This window comes from Sorex araneus, chromosome 5 (assembly GCF_027595985.1).
Source record: "Sorex araneus isolate mSorAra2 chromosome 5, mSorAra2.pri, whole genome shotgun sequence".
Classification (NCBI taxonomy): domain Eukaryota; kingdom Metazoa; phylum Chordata; class Mammalia; order Eulipotyphla; family Soricidae; genus Sorex; species Sorex araneus.
This window is the reverse complement of record NC_073306.1, coordinates 213,656,223-213,680,642: the sequence shown is the minus strand read 5'-3', so window position 1 is coordinate 213,680,642 and position 24,420 is coordinate 213,656,223. Positions and strand designations below refer to the sequence as shown.

At 46.1% G+C, this 24,420-nt stretch overlaps 1 protein-coding gene and 1 pseudogene across 4 annotated transcripts in view; both read right to left on the bottom strand.

Moving 5' to 3' along the window:
- The window catches only part of GRID2 (glutamate ionotropic receptor delta type subunit 2), a 1,314,711-nt gene that overhangs the window by 484,750 nt on the left and 805,541 nt on the right, over window positions 1-24,420 (bottom strand). For all 4 annotated transcript variants that reach the window (XM_055138199.1, XM_055138197.1, XM_055138198.1 and 1 more), the window contains one exon: window positions 11,014-11,187. In XM_055138199.1, coding sequence (XP_054994174.1) covers window positions 11,014-11,187 — 174 coding nt within the window. The remainder of the gene's footprint in view (window positions 1-11,013; window positions 11,188-24,420) is intronic.
- Window positions 24,173-24,275, bottom strand: LOC129405175 (U2 spliceosomal RNA; annotated as a pseudogene).

Below are 24,420 nucleotides of genomic sequence, written 5' to 3'. Positions count from 1 at the left end.
TCTTGTCATTTAAGAGTAGGGTATTTATAAATATATTTTGGATATCCTCCAATTCCACATTTACAAAAGAGAGGAAAAGAAGTCCCGACAGTGAGCACCAGCGTCCAGGAAGTGGCCAGAGACACAGAATATAACTGCATCATATTAAAGGTGTGTCGGGGCTGGAGGAATAGCACAGCGGGTAAAGCATTTGCCTTGCACACAGCCAACCAGGTTCAATCCCCACCATTCTATGGGGTCTCCTGAGCAATGCCACAAATAAATCCTGAGTGCAGGGCTAGTAGTAACCCCCTGAGCATCCAGTAAACCCCAGCTGAGACTGTACCCCAAACCAATAATAATAGTAATGGTTTTTGGCATATCAATACGCCACGGGTAGCTTGCCAGGCTCTGCCGAGCGGGTGAGATACTCTCGGTAGCTTGCCGGGCTCTCCGAGAGGTGCAGAAGAATCAAACAAGGGTCGGCCGCATGCAAGGCAAATGCCCTACCGCTGTGCTATGGCTCCAGCCCCAATGATAGTAATAATAATAATAATAATAATTTAAAAATTAAGGCATATAAATTTTGCTAGATGACTTTGGAGACTCCAGTCCACAGCAGGTAGAACATTTGACTTGCACGTGGCCAGCCCGGGTTCGATTCCTCCATCCCGCTGGGAGAGAGAGTATCTCTCAGCAGAGCCTGGCAAGCTACCCGTTGCGTATTCGATATGCCAAAAACAGTAACAACAAGTCTCACAGTGGAGATGTTATTGGTGCCCACTCGAGCAAATTGATGAACAACGAGACAACAGTGATACAGTGCTATCGACTTTGGAGATAGGAACTAATTAAAATAAAAATATTCTCAGGCTGGAGCAATAGCACAGTGGGTAGGGCATTTGCCTTGCATGCGGCCGACCCGGGTTCGATTCCCAGCATCCCATATAGTCCCCTGAGCACCACCAGGAGTGACTCCTGAGTGCAGAGCCAAGAGTCAGCCCTGAGCATCGCCAGGTGTGATCCAAAAAGCAATAAATAAATAAATAAATTAATTAATTAAATTAAATGGAAATATTCTCAAACAATACCTCCAATTTCTAAAAGGTTCATGCTATCCCCTTACAAAGAATGAGACCGGTATATTCTGAAGATTCCGGAAGCCAGGAGTGAATGAATTAGGTTGGCGCTATCAGTTCATCAGGAGAAGGCCCATCTCTGAGATCAGGGGTCCCCGGGGTGCCCTGCCCCTCTCCCGGCTGAGCCCGAAGGCCAGCAGAGAGTGCCCGTGGCAGCGTCCACTCTGCTCCGGCCCGTTTGCAAGCGCCTCCGAGGCCCCCGGCTGCGGCACAGGGTCCCATCCCAGGGTCCCGCCCCCTGGTCACCTGCCAGCTGGACCCCTGGACCAGTCTCCATCTCCCCACCAGGCCTGCCGTGCCGTACCTGCGAGCTGCGCTGCCGGGCAGGCCTCGCACCCGGGCCCAGTGTCTCCCCAGGACCCGCTGCTCCAGGCTGGGCCTCTTGGACCAGCAGCTGGGTCCAAGGCTGGCCATGCACGGGGCCTGCCCGTCAGTGCCTCCCCGCCCTGCCCAGCACCTAGCCTGCCCCGCCCACCACAATCTAGCCCCGCCCCTGCCCCGCCCAGTACCTAGCTTGCCCCGCCCACTATAATCTAGCCCCGCTCCTGCCCCACCCACCAGCCAGCTGGCCCCGCCCACTACCCAGCTGGCTCTACCCAGCACCCGCAAAACCCGCCTACTCCTGCAGCGTGCCCCGCCCCCTATCCCCGACGGTCCCGCCCACCAGCAAGCTAGGCGGCTCTCACCCCCTTCCCCTCCTCCCCAATAAAATCTGCAGCTGGCCTGGGAAAACACAAAATTACAATTTTTTTTTGGGGGGGGAGTCACACCCGGCGATGCACAGGGGTTACTCCTGGCTCTGCACTCAGGAATTACCCCTGGCGGTGCTCAGGGGACCATATGGGATGCTGGGAATCGAACCCGGGTTAGCCGCCAGCAAGGCAAATGCCCTTCCCGCTGTGCTATAGCTCCAGTCCCATAAATCATAAATTTTTGACTCCATAAGGAATTTATATTAAAATTTTTATGTACTATATGAAACCAGTATATGATTTATGATATTTACCCAGTCTAAGAAAATGACCTACACTTTAATTTGCCTGTTACTCTCCTTTTGGAAATCCTAGTAATTCACTTGAACCTCCGCAAACAAGACATGCAATAATTTATTAAATATCAATTTTTTGTGTATAAAACTCCTTTAGAATTTTTTTCTATTTTAGTTTCAAAATTGGGGTTATACAACAATGCCTATACTTAGGTACTATTTCCAATTCCCTTAGCATTTTTAAATGGTAATTTAATACCTATATCTATGGCTTTTTATATTGTGCCAAGCGACTAGGTTTTGTTTTTAATTAATTTTTTTTGGGGGGGCGGTCACACCTAGCTATGTTCAGAGGTTACTCCTGGATCTGCACTCAGGAATTACTCCTGGTGGTGCTCAGGGTACCCATATGGGATGCTGGGAATCAAACACGGGTCGGCCGTGTGCAAGGCAAATGCCCTACCCGCTGTGCTATTGCTCCAGCCCCTGAGGTTTTTTTTTAGATCACATTTTAAAGTAGTATGGCCATTGTTAATTCATTTTTTTTATATTCCTTTTGCTTCTAGGAATATAATTTTGTTGTTTATATATGGAAGTGCAATATATTTTTGCTTGTTCATTTTGTAGTTTGCAATTGGTAATTGTTTTAGATAGTTTTCTTGTGGGGTCTTTGGGTTAGCCTATATGTAATACAGTATCATCCTTAAATAGTAGTATTTTTGTTGCTTTCCAATTGAATCCATTTATTTTCCCTTTTTAATCTCTATTCACAATGACTAAGATTTCTAATACTACGTTGGACAATACTGGTGAGACGATAACACCCTTGTCTTATGCGGGATCTGAAAGGAAAAGCTTCTATGCATTTTGCATCCAGTATGTTAAGGTTTGCCAAACTGAGTTGAATTCCTTCTATATCCATTATTGAGTTTATTTTTTTTTTAATAAATGAATGCTGAATCTTGTCAAAACCTTTCTTTATGTCTACTGAAAGAAACATAGTATTTAATCTTTCTTTTTCCTGCTATGGTATATCACATTAATTGATTTGTGTATGTTGAATCATTATTACTTTCCTGGAATAAATCACATTTTGTCATGAACATATGACCATTTAAATATATGTTGAATTTGACTCACTAAGATCTTCTGGTTTGATTTTTACATTTGTGTTCAAATGGGTTACTAGTCTACAATTTTCTTTGTTTTATGATGTTTTTGTCGGCTTTTGGTTTCACTATAAAAATGGTCTCATAAAAAGTATTTGGAAAAATTCCAAGTACTTCAATTTGGGGAGAAATTTGGAAAAGATTAATAACGGGTCATCTGTAAAGGTTTATAAAACTCACAAGTAAACACACTTAGACATGTGATTTTGTTTGTGTGGAGAAAAAAAAGGATTTTAATTGCTATTTTAATTTATTCCCTTGTAAGGGTCTGTTTGGATGTCCTATTTCTTCGTGATTCAGTTTTGGGAGTCTGCATAATTTAATAATTTGTTCAATTCTTCTAAGACCTCAATTTTACTTGCACAAAGCTGCTCATTATAATCTATTATGACCCATAAAAAATCCCCATTTGAAATTACATTCAAAGAAATCAAGTACCTAAGAATCAATTGAACAAAGGAGATGGAAAATTTGTCCATTAAAAACTACCACTATTAAAAAGAAGACACAAAGAACTGGATAAATATCCCATGCCATTTGTTGAAAGAATTAATATTATTAATGTAATTATTCTAACAAAATCATGCAGATTAAGTGCAATCCTCTAAAATTTCCATTGCATTCTTTGAGGACATAGAGTAACTATTACAATGATGCTTATGGAATCACACCCCTGGATAGCATCCCTGAGGGAAAAATGTATGGGAAGCATATCACACTAGGGCCTAAAATTATAAAACAGAAGCGTAGTATTCCAAAGAGTGTGGTATGCAATAAAGGCTGACATCTTGACCAATGTATTAGAACTGATAGCTCAGAAATAACTTACAAGTAATGAACCAAGAACACAAAATGGAAAAAAACGAAACCTCTTCAACAAATTGTGTTTGGAAAACTGATAAACCACGTGCAATATAATAAAACTATTTCAAACCATGTGCAAAAGTTTATTCAAAACTGAGCCAAATTGGGGGTGGAGAGATTTGTTTGCCTTGCGAAGAAGCCTGGGTTCAATCCCCGGCACACCAAGTGGTCCCCCAAGTCCGCCCGGAGTGACCCCTGTGTGTAGAGGTGGGAATATGCTCTGAGCACTGCCGGGTGTGCCCCCCTCCCGCCATGAGCTAAAGACTAAGATTGAAATATGCTGGCGAGTGGGATTACATCAAACTAAACGTGGTGGAAGAAACAGTTGGTAAAACTAAAGACATCATGCCAGATGGAAAAAATATCCACAGACCACATATCTGATCAATACCTAGTATCCAAGATAGATACCGAACACGTGAGATTCAACGAGGAAGCACGGAACCCCGCTAGCAAACAGGAGAAGAGCTGGCCAGTTGCCCAAAGACTGACAGGCACGCGAAGGAGCGCCTGCCACTTGTGTCCAAGGCATGCAACCCTACACGCCACGGACATGCCACCTGCCCTGGTAAGAACGCCGGACGTTGAAAGGAACAAGAGAGAGTTGTCGCCAGAAGTGAGGCGGCGGGGGAGAGGTGAGGCAGGAGGGAGCCCCGGGACGGGGGTGAGAATGCCGCTGGTGGAGGGATGGATGTTGGACCGTTGTATGAACAGCTTCGTCGTGGTCCATCCCATGGTGACTCAACAAAAAACTTCACCAAAAAAACCTGTTTGCGAACAGGGAGGTGAATAGACCTAGTGCCTCGGAGCCTCCACCCGGAGCATCTCGGGACGAGCCCAGGAATCCAGAGTCCCAGCCGGAGTCTCGCAGGCGCCTATGAGCCACCTCGCCCAGACCTGCTGGTGGCCGGCCCGGTGACGCGGGGAAATCCACTCTGCAGGGCGGCAGGGCCAAGACAAATCCCTCTTCCCGCTCTCAAAGAGCCGCGCTGGGGGAGGAGAGGCCCCTCCCGGGCGGCTCCTGCGAGAGGGCCCCGGGCAGGCCACACGGCGGGCTGGACCGGCCCGTTTTCTCTGGGGCGAGGCCCCTGACTCCGACTCTCGCCAGGCCACCAGTAGGACTGCGTCACGAGCACCCAAGAACTAGACCCCAGTGGCCCTCTGGGCACCCTGGAAAGTTCTGCCCAACCATTCCCGGGCACTCGTGCCGGTGCACAGCCGGTCTCTGCCCAGTCCTTCCCTTCTTCCCGCCCCTCCCAGGGGCTTGCTGCAAAGACCCCACAGAGGCCGCAATGGGCCTGCGGTCTTCCCCCATTGACACAAGCAACCAGACTCGGTTTCCCCGTCTGTCCCGATGCACACCCTCGGCCAGCTGGCTGTCCCGGGGCTCCCTGGCAGAGACACCCCACGGGGTCCCCAGATGGGCCTGGCTCAGGCACCACCTGAGTCAGGACTAACACTGGCCTCTGCCCAGGGTTGCTGGACCTCAGGGTCCCACCGCAGCGAGGTGTGTCTCTGGTCACTGCCCAGGCCTCTGACCACTCAGCCTTACTGCTGCTGCGGCACCAAGAACGAGGCCACAGATGCCCGTCGGGCACCAGGCCAGCTTCAGCTCAGTCACAGAGCAGTCGGCTAGGGATTCCTCCACGACCGCCCGAGGGTCCCGGGAACTCAGGCCACGGCCAGCAGCAAGGGTGGAGTCCATTCACCTTTGACTGGACCTGGTTGTCCCCTGCACCACCGGAGAACAAAGCCCCGGGCTGGCTGACACGCAGGACTCTGGCCCGTGCCGGTTCCGTCACGAGGCACGAGAGCCACGCTGGGGAGAAAGACTCGCCGCACCAAAGACCGAGACCGGAGGAGGACAGGACTTGGCCGAGCTATGCGCGCTGCCCGAGGACACTTCACAGCCTTCGTCCTACCCCGCGCAGTGCACCCAGCAGAACCCGGGCCCCTGGGCCCCTGCACCGCAGAGCTGAGCTGCTTATAGGATGAGAGAACGGGAGGAAAGGGCCGAGTGTCCAGTGGACGGGGTGGAGGGATCCGGGGAGTTCTATGGCGATGCAGTGCTTAGTGCTATGTTCCAAAGGGGTGTGGAACTGTGCTCCGGAGTGTATAGTTTTGAAAAGGATATCACCTCAGTTAAAACAATAACTGCACCTTAAATAAAGTTTCAAACATGATGCGCCGTGGAGTGCCACTACTAAACCATACCGGAAGAATCTGTGCAGGCCTCTACAGGGTGGGAGGGCCTGGAGGGGGTGATACCAAGTGAAAGGGTCAGAAGGAGGGAGTCGGACTGGATGACCTTGCTCTCAGGCGGAATATGATGAAGCAAAGCGAGAGAACAAGGGTCAAGAGCCTTGGACTCTGTAGAACTGCGACTGTCAGGAGGGGGCAAAGGCAGGAGGCCAGTGACCTGTGGTCGGGAGATTGTTCTGGATGTGGTGACATTTGTAGAAGGTGAAAAATTATATCTCTATGGCATATACAGCCGTGTTACCAGTATTAAATTAAAAAAAAATACCCTCTTAGGAAATAAGAGTCTCTTGCCCCCATGCCTGGCTGTCTTCACCAGGGCCCCTCGGAGGGGTGGGTTGTTTCCCTCCCCGCCCCAAGCAGAGCCCCCCTCCCTCCCCCTACAGCCAAAGACCTCCAGAACCCAGCCACAGCCATGCTCAAGGCCCTTCTCCACACGTTCGGACGACCCTCACGCATGAAGGAACCAGCAGAGGAACCCAGGTGTGTGGGACCTGGGGCTGAGATCTTCAAGCCTGCTCGGATTGGGACTGGGCCTCTTCCACCCAGATCCATCTTCCAGTAGCTAGGGGTCAGACCCAGGGACTACCCCTGGCGCCATATAATCCTATGCATGGCCAACATCCAGAGACTATAAAACCAAGCTCCCGGAAGTGATCTCTTATAGCCTAGTTCTCCCTTTCAGAGAACCTGGCAAACTACCGAGTTTCCTGCCTGCAGTGTAGAGCCTAGCAAGCTCTCCGTCGTGTAATCCATATGCCAAACACAGTAACAATGGAGGGTCTCATTCCCCTGACCCTGAAAGAGACTCCAATACGGTACCGCTGGGAAGAACGAGTAAAGAGAGGCTGCTAAGATCTCAGGGCTAGGAGGAATAGAGACGTTACTGGCGCCCACTCGAGCAAATTGATGATCAATGGGATGACAGTGATACAGTGATAGAGGAAATATGTCAAAACATATTTTTGACAAATATGACAAAACATATGTCAAAACCTGCTTTGTATTTTCTATAAAAAGCCTTCAAAACTTTTCTTAAAATTTCACTTGCGAGAGAAGAGGCCAGGCAGTCTGGTGAGCAATGCGGCCAGAGAAATGCTCCGGACCCCAAACTGGGCCAGCAACACCGGGGATCCAGACAGAGGAGGTACAGCTGGTACACCTTCTCCAGATGGAGCCCTGGCGACACTGAGCAGCAACTAACACGGCTCTGGGTTGTGGGACTGGAACATATCCGAGCTGTGAGGCTGATAACATGGCCTCGCGACCTTTTCTAAAAACTGAAAACATAGAATCTTTTAATGGAAAACCAATTATCAAATGCTTCCTTAGTAAGGCTGTCTTTCTTGGGGGGAAACTCCAACAACAATAGTGAGTTTTGTTTTGCAATATGGAACGTAATCAAGGTAAAGAGAAAATGAAGTGAAATTTATCAGTTATACAGTTGGGGGGGTGGGGCAGGGGGGTATACTGGGGATTTTGGTGGTGGAATATGGGCACTGGTGAAGGGATGGTGTTTGAATATTGTATAACTGAGACATAAAACTGAAAAATTTGTAACTTTCCACATGGTGATATAATAAAAATTTTAAAAAATTAAAAAAATTAAAAAAATTCACTTGCATCTTACTTCTTTTACCAGGAACATCCTTCAGTATTTCAGTTTCAGTTCAGCCTTGTTTGGCTTTGGTCTGAAGGCCATGTGCAGGGTGCTCAGGGGGCGGTTTCTGGCTTGTTCCGGGGGTCACTCTCACTCACCCCGGGGCCCAGGGCAGGCTCACGCCTCTGGCATGCAGAGCACACACCCCAGTCACGGGATAGCACCCCAGTCTCCACCGTCTTTAAAAGGAAACTTCTATGTGTCTTTCCATCTCAGAGACTATCATTATGACAGCAATTAGACTCACTAACAATGATTTTAAGATAGATCATTGTAAGCATATAAATAAGATTGACACTAAAATCTCAACAAGGCCTGGTGGAGGCGTCGGCGTGACTTATTTTAACTACTGCCTGCTCCTTAATTACGCTCCAAGTCACCGATATCCGGAAGATGCCGGTAGCGGTGACAGGTCTGACGAGGGAAAGAAAAGCACACGGTGGGACTCTGATCTGGGCGGGAGCAGGGAGCTGAGCTGAAAACACGGGGTTCCAGTGCACCGATCCCGGACTCTGCTGGCAGGGAGACCCGTGCCAACCCGGTTGCATGGTGACATGTGTGAAGAAACGATTGGATGAAGAAATGATTGGATGAGAGGCGCCGAGACCCAGTAGCGAGAGCCATAGAGCCACGCAGTGACTGAAATATACTGAAAGAAACAAAAAAGCACTTTGAATCAAGAAATGCCGGGAGAGGCAAAGTGCAGTCTGCCAAGGAGAACCCTGCTGTGAGCCCGGATAAGAAGCAGACCCCCGAGATCCCGGGTGGCCGGGAGTGTGGGTGCCCCACAGGCTGAGCGTTCTTCCCCCGGAACCCCCTGTCGGAGCCCTCAGTGCTCACACAGGCAGCTAGAGGAGGAAAAAGGAAACCCCAGCAGCAGAAGCAGCGCCTCAGCGTCCCGGTCACCCTGCCCCACACGCAGCTGCGTGCACAGTCTGACCTGGACACGGGCCGCCCTGCAGCCCTGCCTGCCTGAGGAGCTACTTCCCGTTCCCCTGGGGCCCTCTCCTCTTCACTCTCCAAAGTCCACGTTCCCCTTAGGATTACTACTTTCCTCCACAAAACCGGTCTGCTCCCCTGCCCACCTCTCCCCAGATTCTTTTCCATGATGTAAAGACAGGGCTGGAGCAATAGCACAGTGGGGAGGGCGTTTGCCTTGCACACACCGGACCCAGGTTCGATTCCTCCGTCCCTCTCGAAGAGCCCAGGAAGCTACCGAGAGTATCCCATCCCGCCCGCATGGCAGAGCCTGGCAAGCTACCTGTGGCATATTCGATATGCCAAAAACAGTAACAACAAGTCTCACAGTGGAGATGTTACTGGTTCCTGCTCGAGCAAATTGATGAGCAACGGGGTGACAGTGATACAGGTGTAAAGACAAGAGCTTTCACCCAGGTGGAGATATGAAGTGACTCTCATTTTCCTGTGAAAAGCAGCGCCTTGTGACAAACACTCTGGCAGTCGGGACCAGCTCTCCAAAGTTTTGTAAGATCGCCTTATCTATAGAGTATGACTGGGGAGTTGTTATTTCTCTTGGGGTTTTATTACTGAACTGACCGAACATATTTAAACAGTAAAAGTCGTGAACATTGAACAAGTTGATGGGTACATTTCTAAAAATAAACATTTTTCGAGATTCTGAAACTGACCATGACTTTACTTTTGGTTGATATCTCTTTGTCATCATTTACAATTATTTATTTATTTTTTTGGGGGTGGCACATCCAATTATGCTCAGGACTTACTCCTGGCTCTTTGCTCCAGGATACCTCTTGGTGGGGAATCAGAGGACCCTGGGGGATGTCAGGGATGAAATCCAGGTGGGTTATATGCAAGGCAAGACCTTACCCACTGTACTATCTCTCCTGCCCTTCAAGTTATTGTTTAAACGCTAACAAGTAGCAATATAACACCGTGAAACTCTTGGGGACTGTTTGAAGACAACAGGTTGTATTTTTTGGGAGACTTTTACACTGGTTTGCTCTTTGAATTCACGTATCTGATTTATTTCTCCCTATTGCTTACTTTACTTAAGAGTACTGTGCTTTCCCTGTCTTTTTAACACCCACTTAAAATGGCATATCAAGATCTCCAGTGTAAAGAGAAATGAAAGGAGAACAAAAATCTGATAGGATTTTCCTTAGAAAACAGAAAACAATAGGCTCCGTTTAGTAAGTATTTAAAGGCGTTCCTATGCATAAGCTACAGGGACTTGCTGTTTCTATTTTGCTGCTGAGAGATTTTATTTATTTACTCGCAAATTCTTTGTTGTGTTGTGAATACCAGAGCTTCAGCCACACCTCATCTGAATTGAATATGACTATATAACACAACATATATGACAAAGGATTTTTGCATTTCTAAATTAATTTTTTGTGAAGTTCTTTAAACCTGCCACTGTTTAGGGCAAAATAAACTTCCGTGCCCTTGTTATATTATTAAAACCAAGACATGCTAACAGCTTTGGGACCGGCTGTCCAGACCAAGGTCAGGGTGCCCGCACTGCTTACAGCGGATCCGGTTCCTACTCTCAACACCCCATATGGTCCCTTGAGCCCCACCAGGGGACATCTCTGGGCACAGAACCAGGAGTCAGCCATGAGCACTGTATTGTGCCCCCAAATCCAAAACCTAAACCTCCAAAAATTTAGCTTAGTAACGGGAGTTTGACATTAGGAGTTGCAAATTCTACAAATTCCAGTATACAGAGAAGGAAGTAACTGCCACTTACTGTATTTTTATTAAACAAATAGCTTCTGTTGCTATAATAAGCTCAAAATAATCAAAGGCACAGGTTTCTAAACTTCCCCAGATCAACTTTGAATTGCTAAGGGAGGAAGTTGGTTCAGAAAACGCAAATGTGCATAAATTTGAATCCAAAGCAACTCGGAAAGCTCTCTTACAGTCACCCAACAAAAGCACCTATGAAGAACTGCCCTGGCACTTAGCATATACCTCCATATTCTGAGCAAATGGATCCTTAGGGTCACACAGTGTGGAAGATATTCGGTGGTTGCCACGGAAACAGCGCTGACTTATATTCTGGGGAACTGGAAATGTCTGCCGGATGATCGTGAGCCTTCCAATGGACCTTCTGACAAGTTCCTGTACATCCACATCATTTATTTCCTAGGAGATAAGATAAGAAAGGGAAGAATTAGAAAAGCATTCATACAGTAACAGAGGCACCAAATTATTAATGAATTGCTCTCTGGAAGAGCTAAGGGAGTCTTCCTGTAACCCATTTGCCTAATGCTGAGTACACATTCAGGCGAACACAGCACAGGTTCATTAAAGGGACCCAGTCACTTGGAGGTGTTGTATTAAGTCATAGGCATCACTTGCCTATGTTGATTTACATGCACAGTATTCGTAGGTTCAGTTTCTTATGTTTCTTGTGTTGAGTGCTTCATATGTTGTCCAATCATCAAAAAAGGCTACAAGATAAGTTGCTATTACTATTTATATGATCAACAACCTAGAATCCTAGTTGCAACATCAGAGGAAAAGATGTTGGTTTTTATGTGATGGAGAACAGGGTTCTTAAAATAAGGGGAAATCATTTTATAGGCTGTTTCAGTTACTTCACAGAATTATTTTCTTAGCCCAACAGGTAGGGCATTTGCCTTGCATGCAGCCAACCTGAGTTCGATTCCTCCACCCCTCTCGGAGAGCCCAGCAAGCTACTAAGAGTATCTCACCCCCACGGCAGAGCCTGGCAAGCTACCCAAGGCATATTTGATATGCCAAAAACAGTAACAAGAAGTCTCACAATGGAGATGTTACTGGTGCCCACTCGAGCAAATCGATGAGCAAAGAGATGACAAGTGACAAGTGACAATTACTTTCTTTATCTCATACATTCCTTGTAAAGAATAATTTAAATCAAGTACTCACTAACTTAAATGTACAACTTCATCCTGTTGTGGAAAATGAAGATGGAAATTTGGGGGCTGGCCAGGTGTGAAATAGGATGAGTGAATGAAGAAACCAGAGCTTTTTATCCAAGTTAATTTATTATGCACAGGAGTGTCTGCCAAACTCAAGGAAACATATTTTATACTGACGCTCCCCTCCCTTGCACCTCTCTAGTCCAAACCTAAATTTTAGGATTGGCTCACTCTTGGATAGAGAAGTAATGAAAATGAAACAATATTTTTACAACATACATCTGTTAAAATTGGATCTAGACAGAACAGAAGTGATGAGAATATATTTCAGTTTTAAAGCACTCTCTACGAAAGTGGTCTTTCCTGGATAGTGTCCATCTAGAATGTTTTAAACCCATGAACCCTTTGAAATTCATATGCAGCTAATTTCAATAGATCACTGTGGCAACAAAAATAACAGATCAGCCCCCAAAAATTCAAAGTTGATGGTTTAAATGAGTATTCTTTAGTTTTAATTCCAAGATTGATTACGGAAAAATAAAACTGAAAAAAAATTTGCAGGAATAAATTTTCTATTTATTTATTTATTTATTTATTCTCCAGCAGGTAGGCCGTTTGCTTTGCACGTGGTTGACTAGGGTGCAATTCCTTCGTCCCTCTCGGAGAGCCTGGCAGGCTACCCAGAGTATCCCGCCCGCACGGCAGAGCCTGGCAAGCCACCTGTAGCATATTCAATATGCCAAAAACAGTAACAACAAGTCTCACAATGGAGACATTACTGGTGCCTGCTCAAGCAAGTCAATGAACAACAGTGCGACCATGCTACAGTGCTATTTATTTTTAAAATTTTCCCTAAACTCAGCTCAAAGAAATCAAGAGCTGAATTCAACATCAGAGGCCAGGACACCTCTCGAGCAGGGACGTTTGTCCCCGAGTCTCCTCGGAAGGGCGAGAGGACATAAGCCTTTAGCAGGAAGTTGGCCTCAAGCATCAGCCCTTCCGGACACTGACCGCTCAGTCTCAGTCCTACCCCCTTCCCCTGACCTCTCACAAAGGTTCTTTCCTGCTCTCTTTTCCTATAAAAATAAATGCTTCCAGCGACCTGCAAAGGAGGTGGTTGCTTTGAGGGAAGAGTCCAGCACCCTGCAAACAGCTGTGTGTCGCTGGCTATTAAAGCCCCTTTTCGCCACTTAGGACTGTCAGTTGCCTGCTCCCAGGGCAGGGCAGAGAGCAGAGCTGGGAGGGCAGAATCTCCCCTTACTCCTCTTCCTGCACAGCAACTTGCTTTCAGACACATCTTGGTTTATGATCTGAGTGAAACAGCTATTCTGAAGACAAAGTAACACCTGCCATTAGCCCGGTCCAACAGAAGCGAGTGGATTCCTTCGGATTTGCTCTTAATGAACCATGAGGAATGCTTTTCCTCCGTTTCAAATCCTGTCTCTTTCCTTTAGCCTGTGACATGCCACTGGCCTGCACAAGCGAGGCAGAGGGCTCGCTTTGAATCTCTGTCATCCACTCCCAAGGAAAAAGATGGCGGTATACATATTCTGAATATCATTCTAGGACTTTATCAAACAATATTTTTAAATTAGTTAAGTTTCTACCGAATATCGACATTTAAAAAAGTCCATACACTTCAGAAGAATCCATATGTTAAGCTTTTATGAAAAGATAGTGGAAATGTATTCCATGTTTTTCAAAACAAATAATATGTGCTAAAAACCTAGTTTTATTTTCCTTAGTAATAATAAGTTTTGTCAATATTTTATCACAAAGCACTCTACTTCCTACACTCACAATGAACAAACAGCTCATTAGAAATAAAACCTACATACACTGTTCATTGTTAGGCAAATACTACTTTACCTATTGTCTCATTTTTTGCTAAAACAGTTTCTTAAACTGTTCTTCTCATTATGCACAAAAAATGAAGAAATTTCTCTTTCTTCATGTGAAATGCTCTTCATCTGAATTTATAAATATCACAAAAATCCTCTCTGAAATAATTATACAAACGCATAATTTTTCAGAAATTATTTAGATTAATATTTATAATACATTATTTCAACTTTTAAAATGCAATGTTCCTATGAGGAATAATAATGTCATTTGTCATGATTCAGACAGAATGTTTAAAGAGGTTATTTTCAAAAGCACAAAAAGAATGGTTGCCAGAAGTTAAAGTTCTTGGGTGTCTAAGAAAATGACTAAAGTATATCTGAAGAAACGTCAATTCAAATTGAATAGATTTTGCCCATTATTATTCAGGAAAAGGAAAATAAAGTAATTTTCTGGGAGGAAAGAATCTGCCACAATGAATGAAACCATTAGTCTGTCTAAAAAAATAACTTGGTGTTTTAGTTTTGACACCTGATTTCAAAAATAGTTTGGTAGTTATATAAAAATCTGATTGGGCAGCTATTTTATATTTACAGAACATATGAAGTTCAAACAGTGAATTTTTCAAGAGAGAGAGAGTTGCAAAGCATATAACCAGTGAAGGACAGATGAATACTTAGTCTACAACTAAATCCCTTGAGATATTGTAAAGAAAAATATCCAGAAGCGAACTGTCATAATAAAAATTATGAAATAATTATTATCACCATTATTTCTCTAAGGACTTAACTTTCATAAATTTTTTTTTTATTTTTTATGCTTTTGGGGTCACACCTGGTGATGCTCAGGGGTTACTCCTGGCTCTGCACTCAGGAATTACTCCTGGCAGTGCTCAGGGGGACCATATGGGATGCTGGGAATCGAACCCGGGTCGGCCGTGTGCAAGGCAAACGCCCTATCCACTGTGCTATCACTCCAGCCCCGGGACTTAACTTTTAAAGCGTCTATTCTGTTGACGTTGGGGAATGATTAAAGGAAGGAGCCCGCCTTCCCAAACCATCATGTGGCATCACAAATAACGCTGAGCTCTCTCGATCTATGCGGGTGCCCCCTCTGTTTTGAAGAACTGAAAGGAGCCGAATCATAAAGGTATTTTCCCTTTTGTGTTCTTTACGGGAATAAAGCCGTTCCTGAAGTTAAAGTGGACGGTGTGTGCCTGCGAGGGAGACAGCTCCGAGGCCTGGAGCTTGTCCTCGGCGCATCCCCAACGCCCTCGCCCTGCAGGACATCTCTGCATCTCTGGAAGCATCGCTGAGCACTGAGCCAGGAGCAGTCCCACCCACCCTCAGAAGAGAAACAAAATCTGGGTGGGGAGATGATACAGCAGGTAAAGTGGCTGGTGTGCAGGCAGCCAATCTGGGTTTGACTACTGGCACCACATACTCAAGCACTGGGAATGATGCCTGAGCACTGAGTTGGGAGACAGCCCTGAGCACCGTCTGGTGAGTACCAACCCCACCACCCAACCACATATTCAAACACTGGGAGTGATCCCTGAGCACAGAGTCAGGAGACATCCCTGAGCACTGTCTGGTGAGTACCAACCCCCCACCCAACCACATATTCAAGCACTGGGAGAGATCCCCGAGCACAGAGTCAGGAGACAGCCCTGAGCACTGTCTGGTGAGTACCACCCCCACCCAACCACATATTCAAGCACTGGGAGTGATCCCTGAGCATCGTCTGGTGAGTACCAACCCCCCCACCCAATTAATATTGCAACCTAAAGCAAACAAGTACGTTTCAAAGTACCTAAGTTTTATCTATTTGATTCCCTTAGATCAAGGCATGCAGTCTCTATTCCCAAAACAAAATAATACACATATCATGAAGAATTAATAGCAATTTAGAATTGAGTAAATGTCTCCAAATGTGTGACTTATTCATTTTTCTTCAAATTTTTTAGATAGTTAAATTTTTCAGTTGGGGAAACTTTCCCTGCATTCCAGATTTAATGGGAGTTATTTCCTACCATTTAATAAAGTTCCTAAATGATCATAGTTATTTAATAAATGATGGTAAACTTGAAAAGGAAACACAAAATGCTAAGATTTCACTGAAACATCCTGTAAAGATATATATGGCGCCTAAAATAAAATTAAAAATTCAAAGATAAAATTTTAACTTTCAGCATGTGCATGTTTAATAATTTTGACAACGTTTTTAAAAGTAGGTTTCAAAACTACATATATTTATATTTATTACTTATATTTATTAGTATTAATAAATATAAATATATTTATATTTATTTTTAGATAGTTAAATATAAATACTATCTAAAATATATTTACATATATTTTAGATAGTATATATATTTTATCTAAATATATTTATATTTATATAAATATATTTATATAAATATAAATATATTTATATTTATATTTATTACTACTATATAAAGTAGTAATAACATAACTATGTGATACAGTTTGAAAATATGCTTTTTGTTGTTCCTGCTAATGGTTTATATTCTTCATGATTCCTTAAAGATGATCCTTTGGTGTTTAAACAGTTTGACATTGTCATGAAATTATACAGAGAATACATTGAAATGTGAAACAAAACAAATAATAAGCTTTTTTGCCAGACTAAAGAGGCATGGAAAAGAAACTTTTCATTGAGACATTAGCACACTGTTGACAGAAAAGAATTAGCACATGCATTATGCATGGGGACCTTTGTTCTTGGCTTCTGGGCGACCCAGGGGTTCTCTGCAAACCAAGCACCTTCCTTAGACTTTTCAGTGAATCAACATCAGGACCAGAGCAGTGGTAGAGCCGGGAGGGAGCGTGCCTTGCACGTGGCTGACCCAGGTTCAATCCCCAGCATCCCACACTGTCCCCTGAAGAGCCAGGAGAAAGCCCTGAGCACCACAGACTGTGGTCCAAGACAAAATTAAAAAAAAAATCTAACAAACAAACAGACACAACATCAACTTCCTCCTTCACTGCAACAGAACTCGGCTGCGTCTTAACAGAACTGGGAGCACGGAAGGACGGAGGTGGGACTCCAAAGCCAGCCCGGTCCTCTCAGGGGGCAGACCAGAGAGACCAGAGCATGAGTCATCTTGCAGCGGGAAGATTTTATTTTCCTATCTGAATTCTTAACTTTTTCAAACTTAAATAAAGTCCCCGGCCATCTGCTCCGGGCCCTGGAGGGATAGCAGCAAACGAGCAGGCTGCTGAGGACGGAAGCCATCGATCGCAGGAAGGAGATAAACACCGTTGCAGAGACTAACGCGTGATGGATGGCAGGACGTGAGCACGTGGCCCTCATTAGCATAGCACACTTAATGCAAATGAGAAAATGGATATTGTTTTCAAGTTTCCACTCCAATTTATATCACAGGGAGCAATGCCAGCTTTGATTTATAACTCCTCTCTAAAAAAATTATTGGTGCAATAAGATTAAATAAATGTTTGTAACCCATTGTAAAATTAGAAACAGAATAGCAGCTACACCGACAAGGCGAGACAGTCAAGCTTTCCATAGCCCATCACAGTTGGCTTTTGCAAGTTGGACGGTTTCTGCTCTTCTTGCCTGTAATGTTTATTAGGTGGTTAAAAATTGAAGAAATTCATGTTTTTTTTTTCTATCCTGGAAGCCAGGTGAAATCAGGGTTCATTCATTACAAATCTGTATGAAAAAGCCTTTAAATAAAGCAAAGATAATGAGAGTCAAGTTTTCTGAGGTGCATTTCAAAGAGAATGCAATCACGGAAGAGTGCTAACCCTCGGTGTACGGAAGGATGGTGCTTTGGCATCTGAATTTCAAACTAGTCAGAAGAAAGTCGTAGCCAGTATACACAGCCTGGCCGGGAAACAGCCGACTTCTGAGAAGTCAAGGCTGAGCTGCACACGGAGCCGTGAGGGGCCGGAGGCCAGGGGCCAGGGGCCGGTGACTCACAAGCTCGCGGGCCGAAGTGTGATCCCCGGCACTATAGGGCCCCCGGGGGTGCCCCCGTTCCCACGAGCACTGGGCGGGCCCTGCAGGTGGCCCTCGTGTCCCCCAGCACCGCTGGCTCCAAGCAGCTCAGACTCTGAGAGCAGTGCAGCCCAGGGAGTGAGTCAGGCACCCCTGAGTGATGCTGGGCACCCTGAGCACTGCTGAGGAGTCTGAGCTCTCCGCCAGGGACAAGGGGGGGTGGTTATCATTTTAAGGCCGAGTGCAGAGGCTGGAGGGAGTACGGAGAGACCGTTTCCAGCGGCAGGAAGGGCACACGCAGTAAATGCACGCAGAGAGCCGCAGGTGAGAAGTCCAGCGTGAACGTGGAGCTGAATTCCAGTCTCCGTTTCTACCAAGGATGTTTCTAACTTGCATTCCAGCGTTGGGGGGGTTGGGTTAGGAGACGTTTATCTTTTAAATCGTTTCTCAAAATACTGACCCCACTTATGAAGTATGCATTTACAGCACTTGCCCTCAGAGCACTGTAAGGAATAAGCCTTAGGGCCAGAGAGCTAGGCGGAGGCCGGGGTGCTGGCCTGGCCCGTGGGGGACTCGGGCTCCTCCCCGACACCACACTGTCCTGAGAGCACTGTGCGGCTGAGCCCTGAGCCAGAGCCAGGAGCCAGCTAGCGCTGGGCCCCCAACTCTAAATCAATAAAATATAGAAATAGAATTTAGGAGGTGGGCCGGGATGGCAAACAAGGGGACAGGGCAGACTGAACCCTGGAGCAAGGCTCACAGCCTGCACGGAGCAGCACGGGCAGGACTCTGCTCAGCACCCCGGGGACCACATGAAGTTCAGCCCTTAAGTGATTTTCTGTACTTGCTGGCTCTGAGCTCGGGCGAAGAACCTGATCGGAGGCTCCGCGTCCCCAAAGGCCAGCAGTGAGAGTCACGCAGGAGCCAGGAAGGGCCACAGAACCCCAGGTCCCAGTCCCCCTCCCCTGCTTTCAGGGCCCCGATAGCACAAACCTAGACAGGAAGCCAGACCAGTGCCTAGCAGGAACCCAGAAAAGAGGAAGAAATAAAAGAAACTCTGGTGTATCCACAGGAAACAGGAAGTCATGGAATCTGCTTGTAAACAGACGGGCGCGAAGAGCATCGTGCTGAGTGAGACGAGGCAGAAGGAGAGGGACAGGCGTAGAGTGACCGCACTCATTTGTGGGGTATGACAAAAACACAGTGTGAGACTAATACCCAAAAAGAGTAGAAAGAAGGGCCAGGAAGAACGGCCACAGTTGGAAGCTTGCCTCGTGTGGCGGGGAGAGAGGCAGTAGGGAGAGAGAAGGGACCACATGACAATGATGGGTGGAAATGGTCACTCTGGATAAGAACTGAGTGCTGAAAGGAGGTGAAGGGACAAACGTGATAACCTCTCAGTGTCTGCACTGCACACCATAAGGGCCAAGAGGGGGGGGGGAGAGTGAGACAGAGAGAGAGAGAGAGAGAGAGAAGAAAGAGCGAGACAGAGAGAGATGAGAAGGGAGAGAGAGACAGAGAGAGATAGAGGAGAGAGAGAGGGGAGAGAGATAGAAGAAAGAGTGAGACAGAGAGAGAGACAGAGAGATGAGAAGGGAGAGAGAGACAGAGAGAGGAGAGAGAGAGGGGAGAGAGAGAGGGAGAGAGAGAAGAAAGAGTGAGACAGAGAGACAGAGAAAGATGGGAAGGGAGAGATGGACAGATAGAGAGAGACAGAGGGGAGAGAGGAAGAGAGAGATGGGAAGGGAGAGAGAGACAGAGAAAGAGAGGGAGAGAGAGAGCGAGAGAGAGCGAGAGAGAGAGGGAGAGGAAAGAGTGAGACAGAGAGAGACAGAGATGGGAAGAGAGACAGAGAGAGAGGGAGAGAGATGGGAGAGAGAGATGGGAAGGGAGAGAGAGACAGAGAAAGAGAGGGAGAGAGAGAGCGAGAGAGAGCGAGAGAGAGAGAGGGAGAGGAAAGAGTGAGAGAGAGAGACAGAGATGGGAAGAGAGACAGAGAGAGAGGGAGAGAGATGGGAGAGAGAGATGGGAGAGAGAGGGAGAGGGAGAGAGAGCAAGAGACAGTGAGAGAGACATAGGAAGGGAGAGAGAGACAGAGGGGGGAGAGAAAGGGGGGAGAGAAAGAGCGAGAGAGGGAGAGAGAGCGAGTGAGAGAGAGAGGGAGAGAGCAAGAGAGAGAGAGCGAGTGAGAGAGAGAGGGAGAGAGAGAGAGCGAGAGAGAGACTGCCCACCATGGAGGCAGGCCGGGACAGTGGTAATAGAGACCCGGGGACACTGGTGGTGGGAATGTGCTCGGGTGAGGGGGCGGGTGTGGGAGCACTGTATGACTGCAACCGCACCATGAGCAGCCTTGTAACTGTGCATCTCAGGGGATCCAATAAGTAACTTACTTAACCAGTAATCAAAAAGGACGGCTAGAAAGCACCTCAGGCATCGGCCCGGCAGGAGGAGCCTGGCCCAGACACAGCAGCAGGTCCCTGCAGGGCTGAGGCCCCGCACAAAGGCTGGGCCAGGGTTGTCCCATCTCGGAAACCCGGAGACCCACCTGAGGGGACGAAGGGCGACGAGCAAGCCAGAGCCCGTCCACACGCCGCAGAGCACGCAGGCATCAAGGGAAGCGGGAAGGCCGGCCCGCTGAGGGAGAAGGTTCTCCCAGCCCCAAGCGGCCCCAGGACCTCTCCGGCAGTGACCTCAGAGACAGCAGGACACTCAGTGACTGGGAGATGGCACAGGCACTCAGGAAAGAAAACCAGCACTGCAGCACTGTAGCACTGTCGTCCCGTTGTTCATCGATTTGCTCGAGCGGGCACCACTAACGTCTCCATTGTGAGACTTGTTGCTACTGTTTTTGGCATATGGAATATGCCACGGGGAGCTTGCCAGGCTCTGCTGTGCAGGCAGGATACTCTCGATAGCTTGCCGGGCTCTCCGAGAGGGGCGGAAAAATCGAACCCGGGTCAGCCATGTGCAAGGCAAACGCCCTCCCTGCTGTGCTATTGCTCCAGTCCATAGGAAACTAAGGGGAAGAAATAACATCTTATGACTGGTAACAAAAGATGTAGAAAATGACTTTTTATTTTTCCTATGATATTGATCACTGATGAATTACATGCTCATCTATTACTCAGATTCAGCTCTATATCACATGAAAGAAGTTCATCCAAGTTTCAAATTAACACAAATGCAATCGATTGAAGCACACATAAATTTCTCTATATTCTGACTTTTAGATTCAGGTCTGGCTTTTCTAAAGCCTTACTTCTACTTAAATTGGATACAAAATTAATTCAGGTATCTCTTTTGAAATCTTACTAAGGAAAATAAGAAAGTGGGCATTTCAATAGTATGAATATGAGTATTAATTAGTTCCATTAAGCTATATGTCTAAGAAGGCAAAAGATAACTTTAGCCCAACTTTATTGACAAAAGTAAAAAGATCCTAGATTATTTTATATGAGGAAACCTTTGTGGTCTATTTCCCATTAGACGTCTGGTGTGAGATAAAAAGCAAGGGGTTAGGGGGATGGTCCTGCCAGCAGGTCAGCCTGTCTCTTTGGGGCGAGTGCATCAGCAGCCTGTGGTGCCTCCAGGCTTCCAGATACCCACAGTTTACCTCGGTTTACCTTTGTTTTACCAAATTACCAAATCACCAAGTTGTTGGACAGACCCCAACAACTTGGGACCAAGTTTACCCAGAAGTCAAATGGCCAAAAGTTAGGTATGTGGGAGCCACACCCAAAAAACCACCTCCGGCTCAGCTATACAAGTTCACTTATTGGCCTTGTTTCAAGAGACCCACAGATAAATCTCGAAAGAGATTAAAAGCCACAGTTAATCTCAGACCCACGCATGGTTGAACAGACTGAGGTAAATAGGAGGGGGGGTAGGTTTAGGCTGGTGACCCTCTTAAGCAAAGCCCCCAGCAGCCACTTGCTTCCACAATCCAAAATCACCACATACCCCTGGCCTCAGAACGAACCTCACCAAGATATACTCTGTTGAAAATTCTGGTATGTGGATTTTTTTTTTTTGCTTTTTTGGGTCACACCTGGCGACACACAGGGGTTATTCCTGGCTCTGCACTCAGGAATTACTCCTGGCGGTGCTCAGGGGACCCTATGGGATGCTAGGAATCAAACCCGGGTCGGCCGCGTGCAAGGCAAATGCCCTCCCCGCTGTGCTATTGTTCTAGCCCCACTGGTATGTGGATTTTGTGACTGAAATCTCCAGGCTTTCTCAAAATTGAGGTGGGCTACCTCCCCCCACTTCCCAATACACATGGGAGCACTGGCAGTCACCCCACAAACCAATTCCAGCACCACCCTGTAGGCTCTACTACCCGCCTTGCTTCAGAGACCCATACATTAACCTCGAAAGAGATCCAAAGCCGCAGTTAAGCTTGAACCCATGAATGGCTCAACAGACCCAGGTAAACTGGAGAGGGCATGTTGGCCTGTGCCTGCCCAAGTAGAGCTCCTAGCAGCCACTTGCTTCCACAATCTAAAATTGCCGCCATATCCCCAGACTCCACTGTCTCGGGATGGACCTCACCAAGAAACAATCTGCTGAAAAGTTTGCAATGTGGATCTTAGTGCCCCAACAGCCCTGGCCCAGAGACACAGAGGCAACTCCCGGAAGACACCACAGTGCCGGAGATCTCTCCGGGCCCCAGACTGAGCCAATATCACCAGGCACCCCAGATGGAGCAGGTGCCATCTCCCTGCCTACTCCAGATGAATCCCGTGACCAAGAGCTTCGACAAGCAAGGCCCAGGCATGCGGGTTCAGGACTGAATCTCCAGGCCACATGGCGACAGAGGACCTGGGCTGTCCCTCCCCGGGTCCCCGCCCACCCAGCACACGAGCTGTCATGCCCACAATTTGCCTCCGGGCGCCATCTTAGCACACCAACAGCCCTGGCCCAGAGACGCCCAATGGAATCCCAAAATGGATTAGTGCCCTACAGAGATGTCTCTGGAACCCAGCCTTTTACAATCAAGAAATTTACATTCACAATAGTGGACACGCAAGTTCTCATGATATTCAAAACGAGCAATGGGAAATAAATGATCTAGCATCTGCCCCTGGCAGGTAGGCTTGAATGGTGGTGGGAAAATTTGAGCAAAACATAATGCCCCAAAATAGAGAGAGAGAGTACTGGGGAAGTTGTCTGCCACAGAGGCAGGGTGAGGGCTGGGGTGTTGGGGTGGGGGATACCGGGGATGTCGGTGGTGGAAAACGAGCACTGGTGGAGGGACGGGTATTCCATAATTGTATGGATGAATCTCAAACATAAAAGCTTTGTAACTCTATCTCAAGGTGATACAATAAAATAAAAAAGTATTGTGGAGTTTATGCCCAACTCAGTCAGCTTAATCAATGGCTGAACAAAGAGCGGTACTCCTACATTATCAAAAACAAAAACAAAAACAAAAAACAACAACAAAAAAACAAAACAAGGAATTAGAAGATTTCTCTATTTCAAAATAATTACTAGAAAATAATTACTAAACAACACATAGAAGAACTAGTACCACAGGATTGAAAATAAGATAGCAGAAAATTTCAAAAAGATACTCTGTAAGAATAATTGTTAAAAATTAAGAAAAGAGAAAAAAATGAGAGCACTGGACTGGAAAAGACAAACGTTTAATGACCTATTATCACCCAGTACCTAATAGTTTGTGAACTGTATCATTTCTCTGAAATTAGAATTTGCAGAGAACTATAAATGATAATACAAACTTTGAGATCTTTTCACTAATGGTTGCTAAGTTTCCCTTTCCCCTCTCTTGACAATCTAAATTTAGAAGATAGAACAGCACTACAAAATTAGAGGATTTCAAAACTTCATTCAAAACCAGAGCTCACATAGACACAAGAGCTGAGGATATTTCAAAGAAAAATGCAAAAACGATAAAATAGGGACTAAAGCAATAATATAGCCGGTAGGATCCTTGCCTTACAGTCAACCCAGGTTCAATCCCTGGCCCCCATGTGTCCCCTGAGACCCACCAGGAGTGATCCTGAGCACAGAGCCAGGAGTGAGCCCTGGGGACCAGCAGGTGTGGCCCCAAAACCAAAACCAAAAATATCATGTTAAAAAGTGGTCTGTGGATTTTGATGTGCCGGGATGATGATTATAGAAACATTTGTTATCTTTTGCCAAAGTGATGTATAGAGCACTAACTAAGCCCCATATTTTTAGTATAAGATTATAAACAATGGTATTGCACTCATGGTACAAATAAAAACTATAGATTTTTTTCTATTTTCTGTCCCTAGGAACATGTAAATAATTGTATAAGCCGTATCTTGCTGACTACAAAACCAGAATTCTTATCCCAAATGCAGTTTTATTCCAGAAACAAATTAATATTAATTTATAAATTAATAAATATAAATTAATATTATGTTATTAGATATTTACTATCCATTCATGCATAAAATGCTGTTCTTATTTATACTACACTTGATCTTAGCCAAAAGGCCGAGAAGCGATGGTTTTCTTATTTATAAATAATATATATCGTTTAATGTTAGGTTGTGCAGGGAAAAGTCCTCTTGATCACGTTAGTAACCGATAGTGGGTCAATCCATAGTTAATCCATGGTCAATCTGCTTTGTCCTACCCATTTTTGACTTCA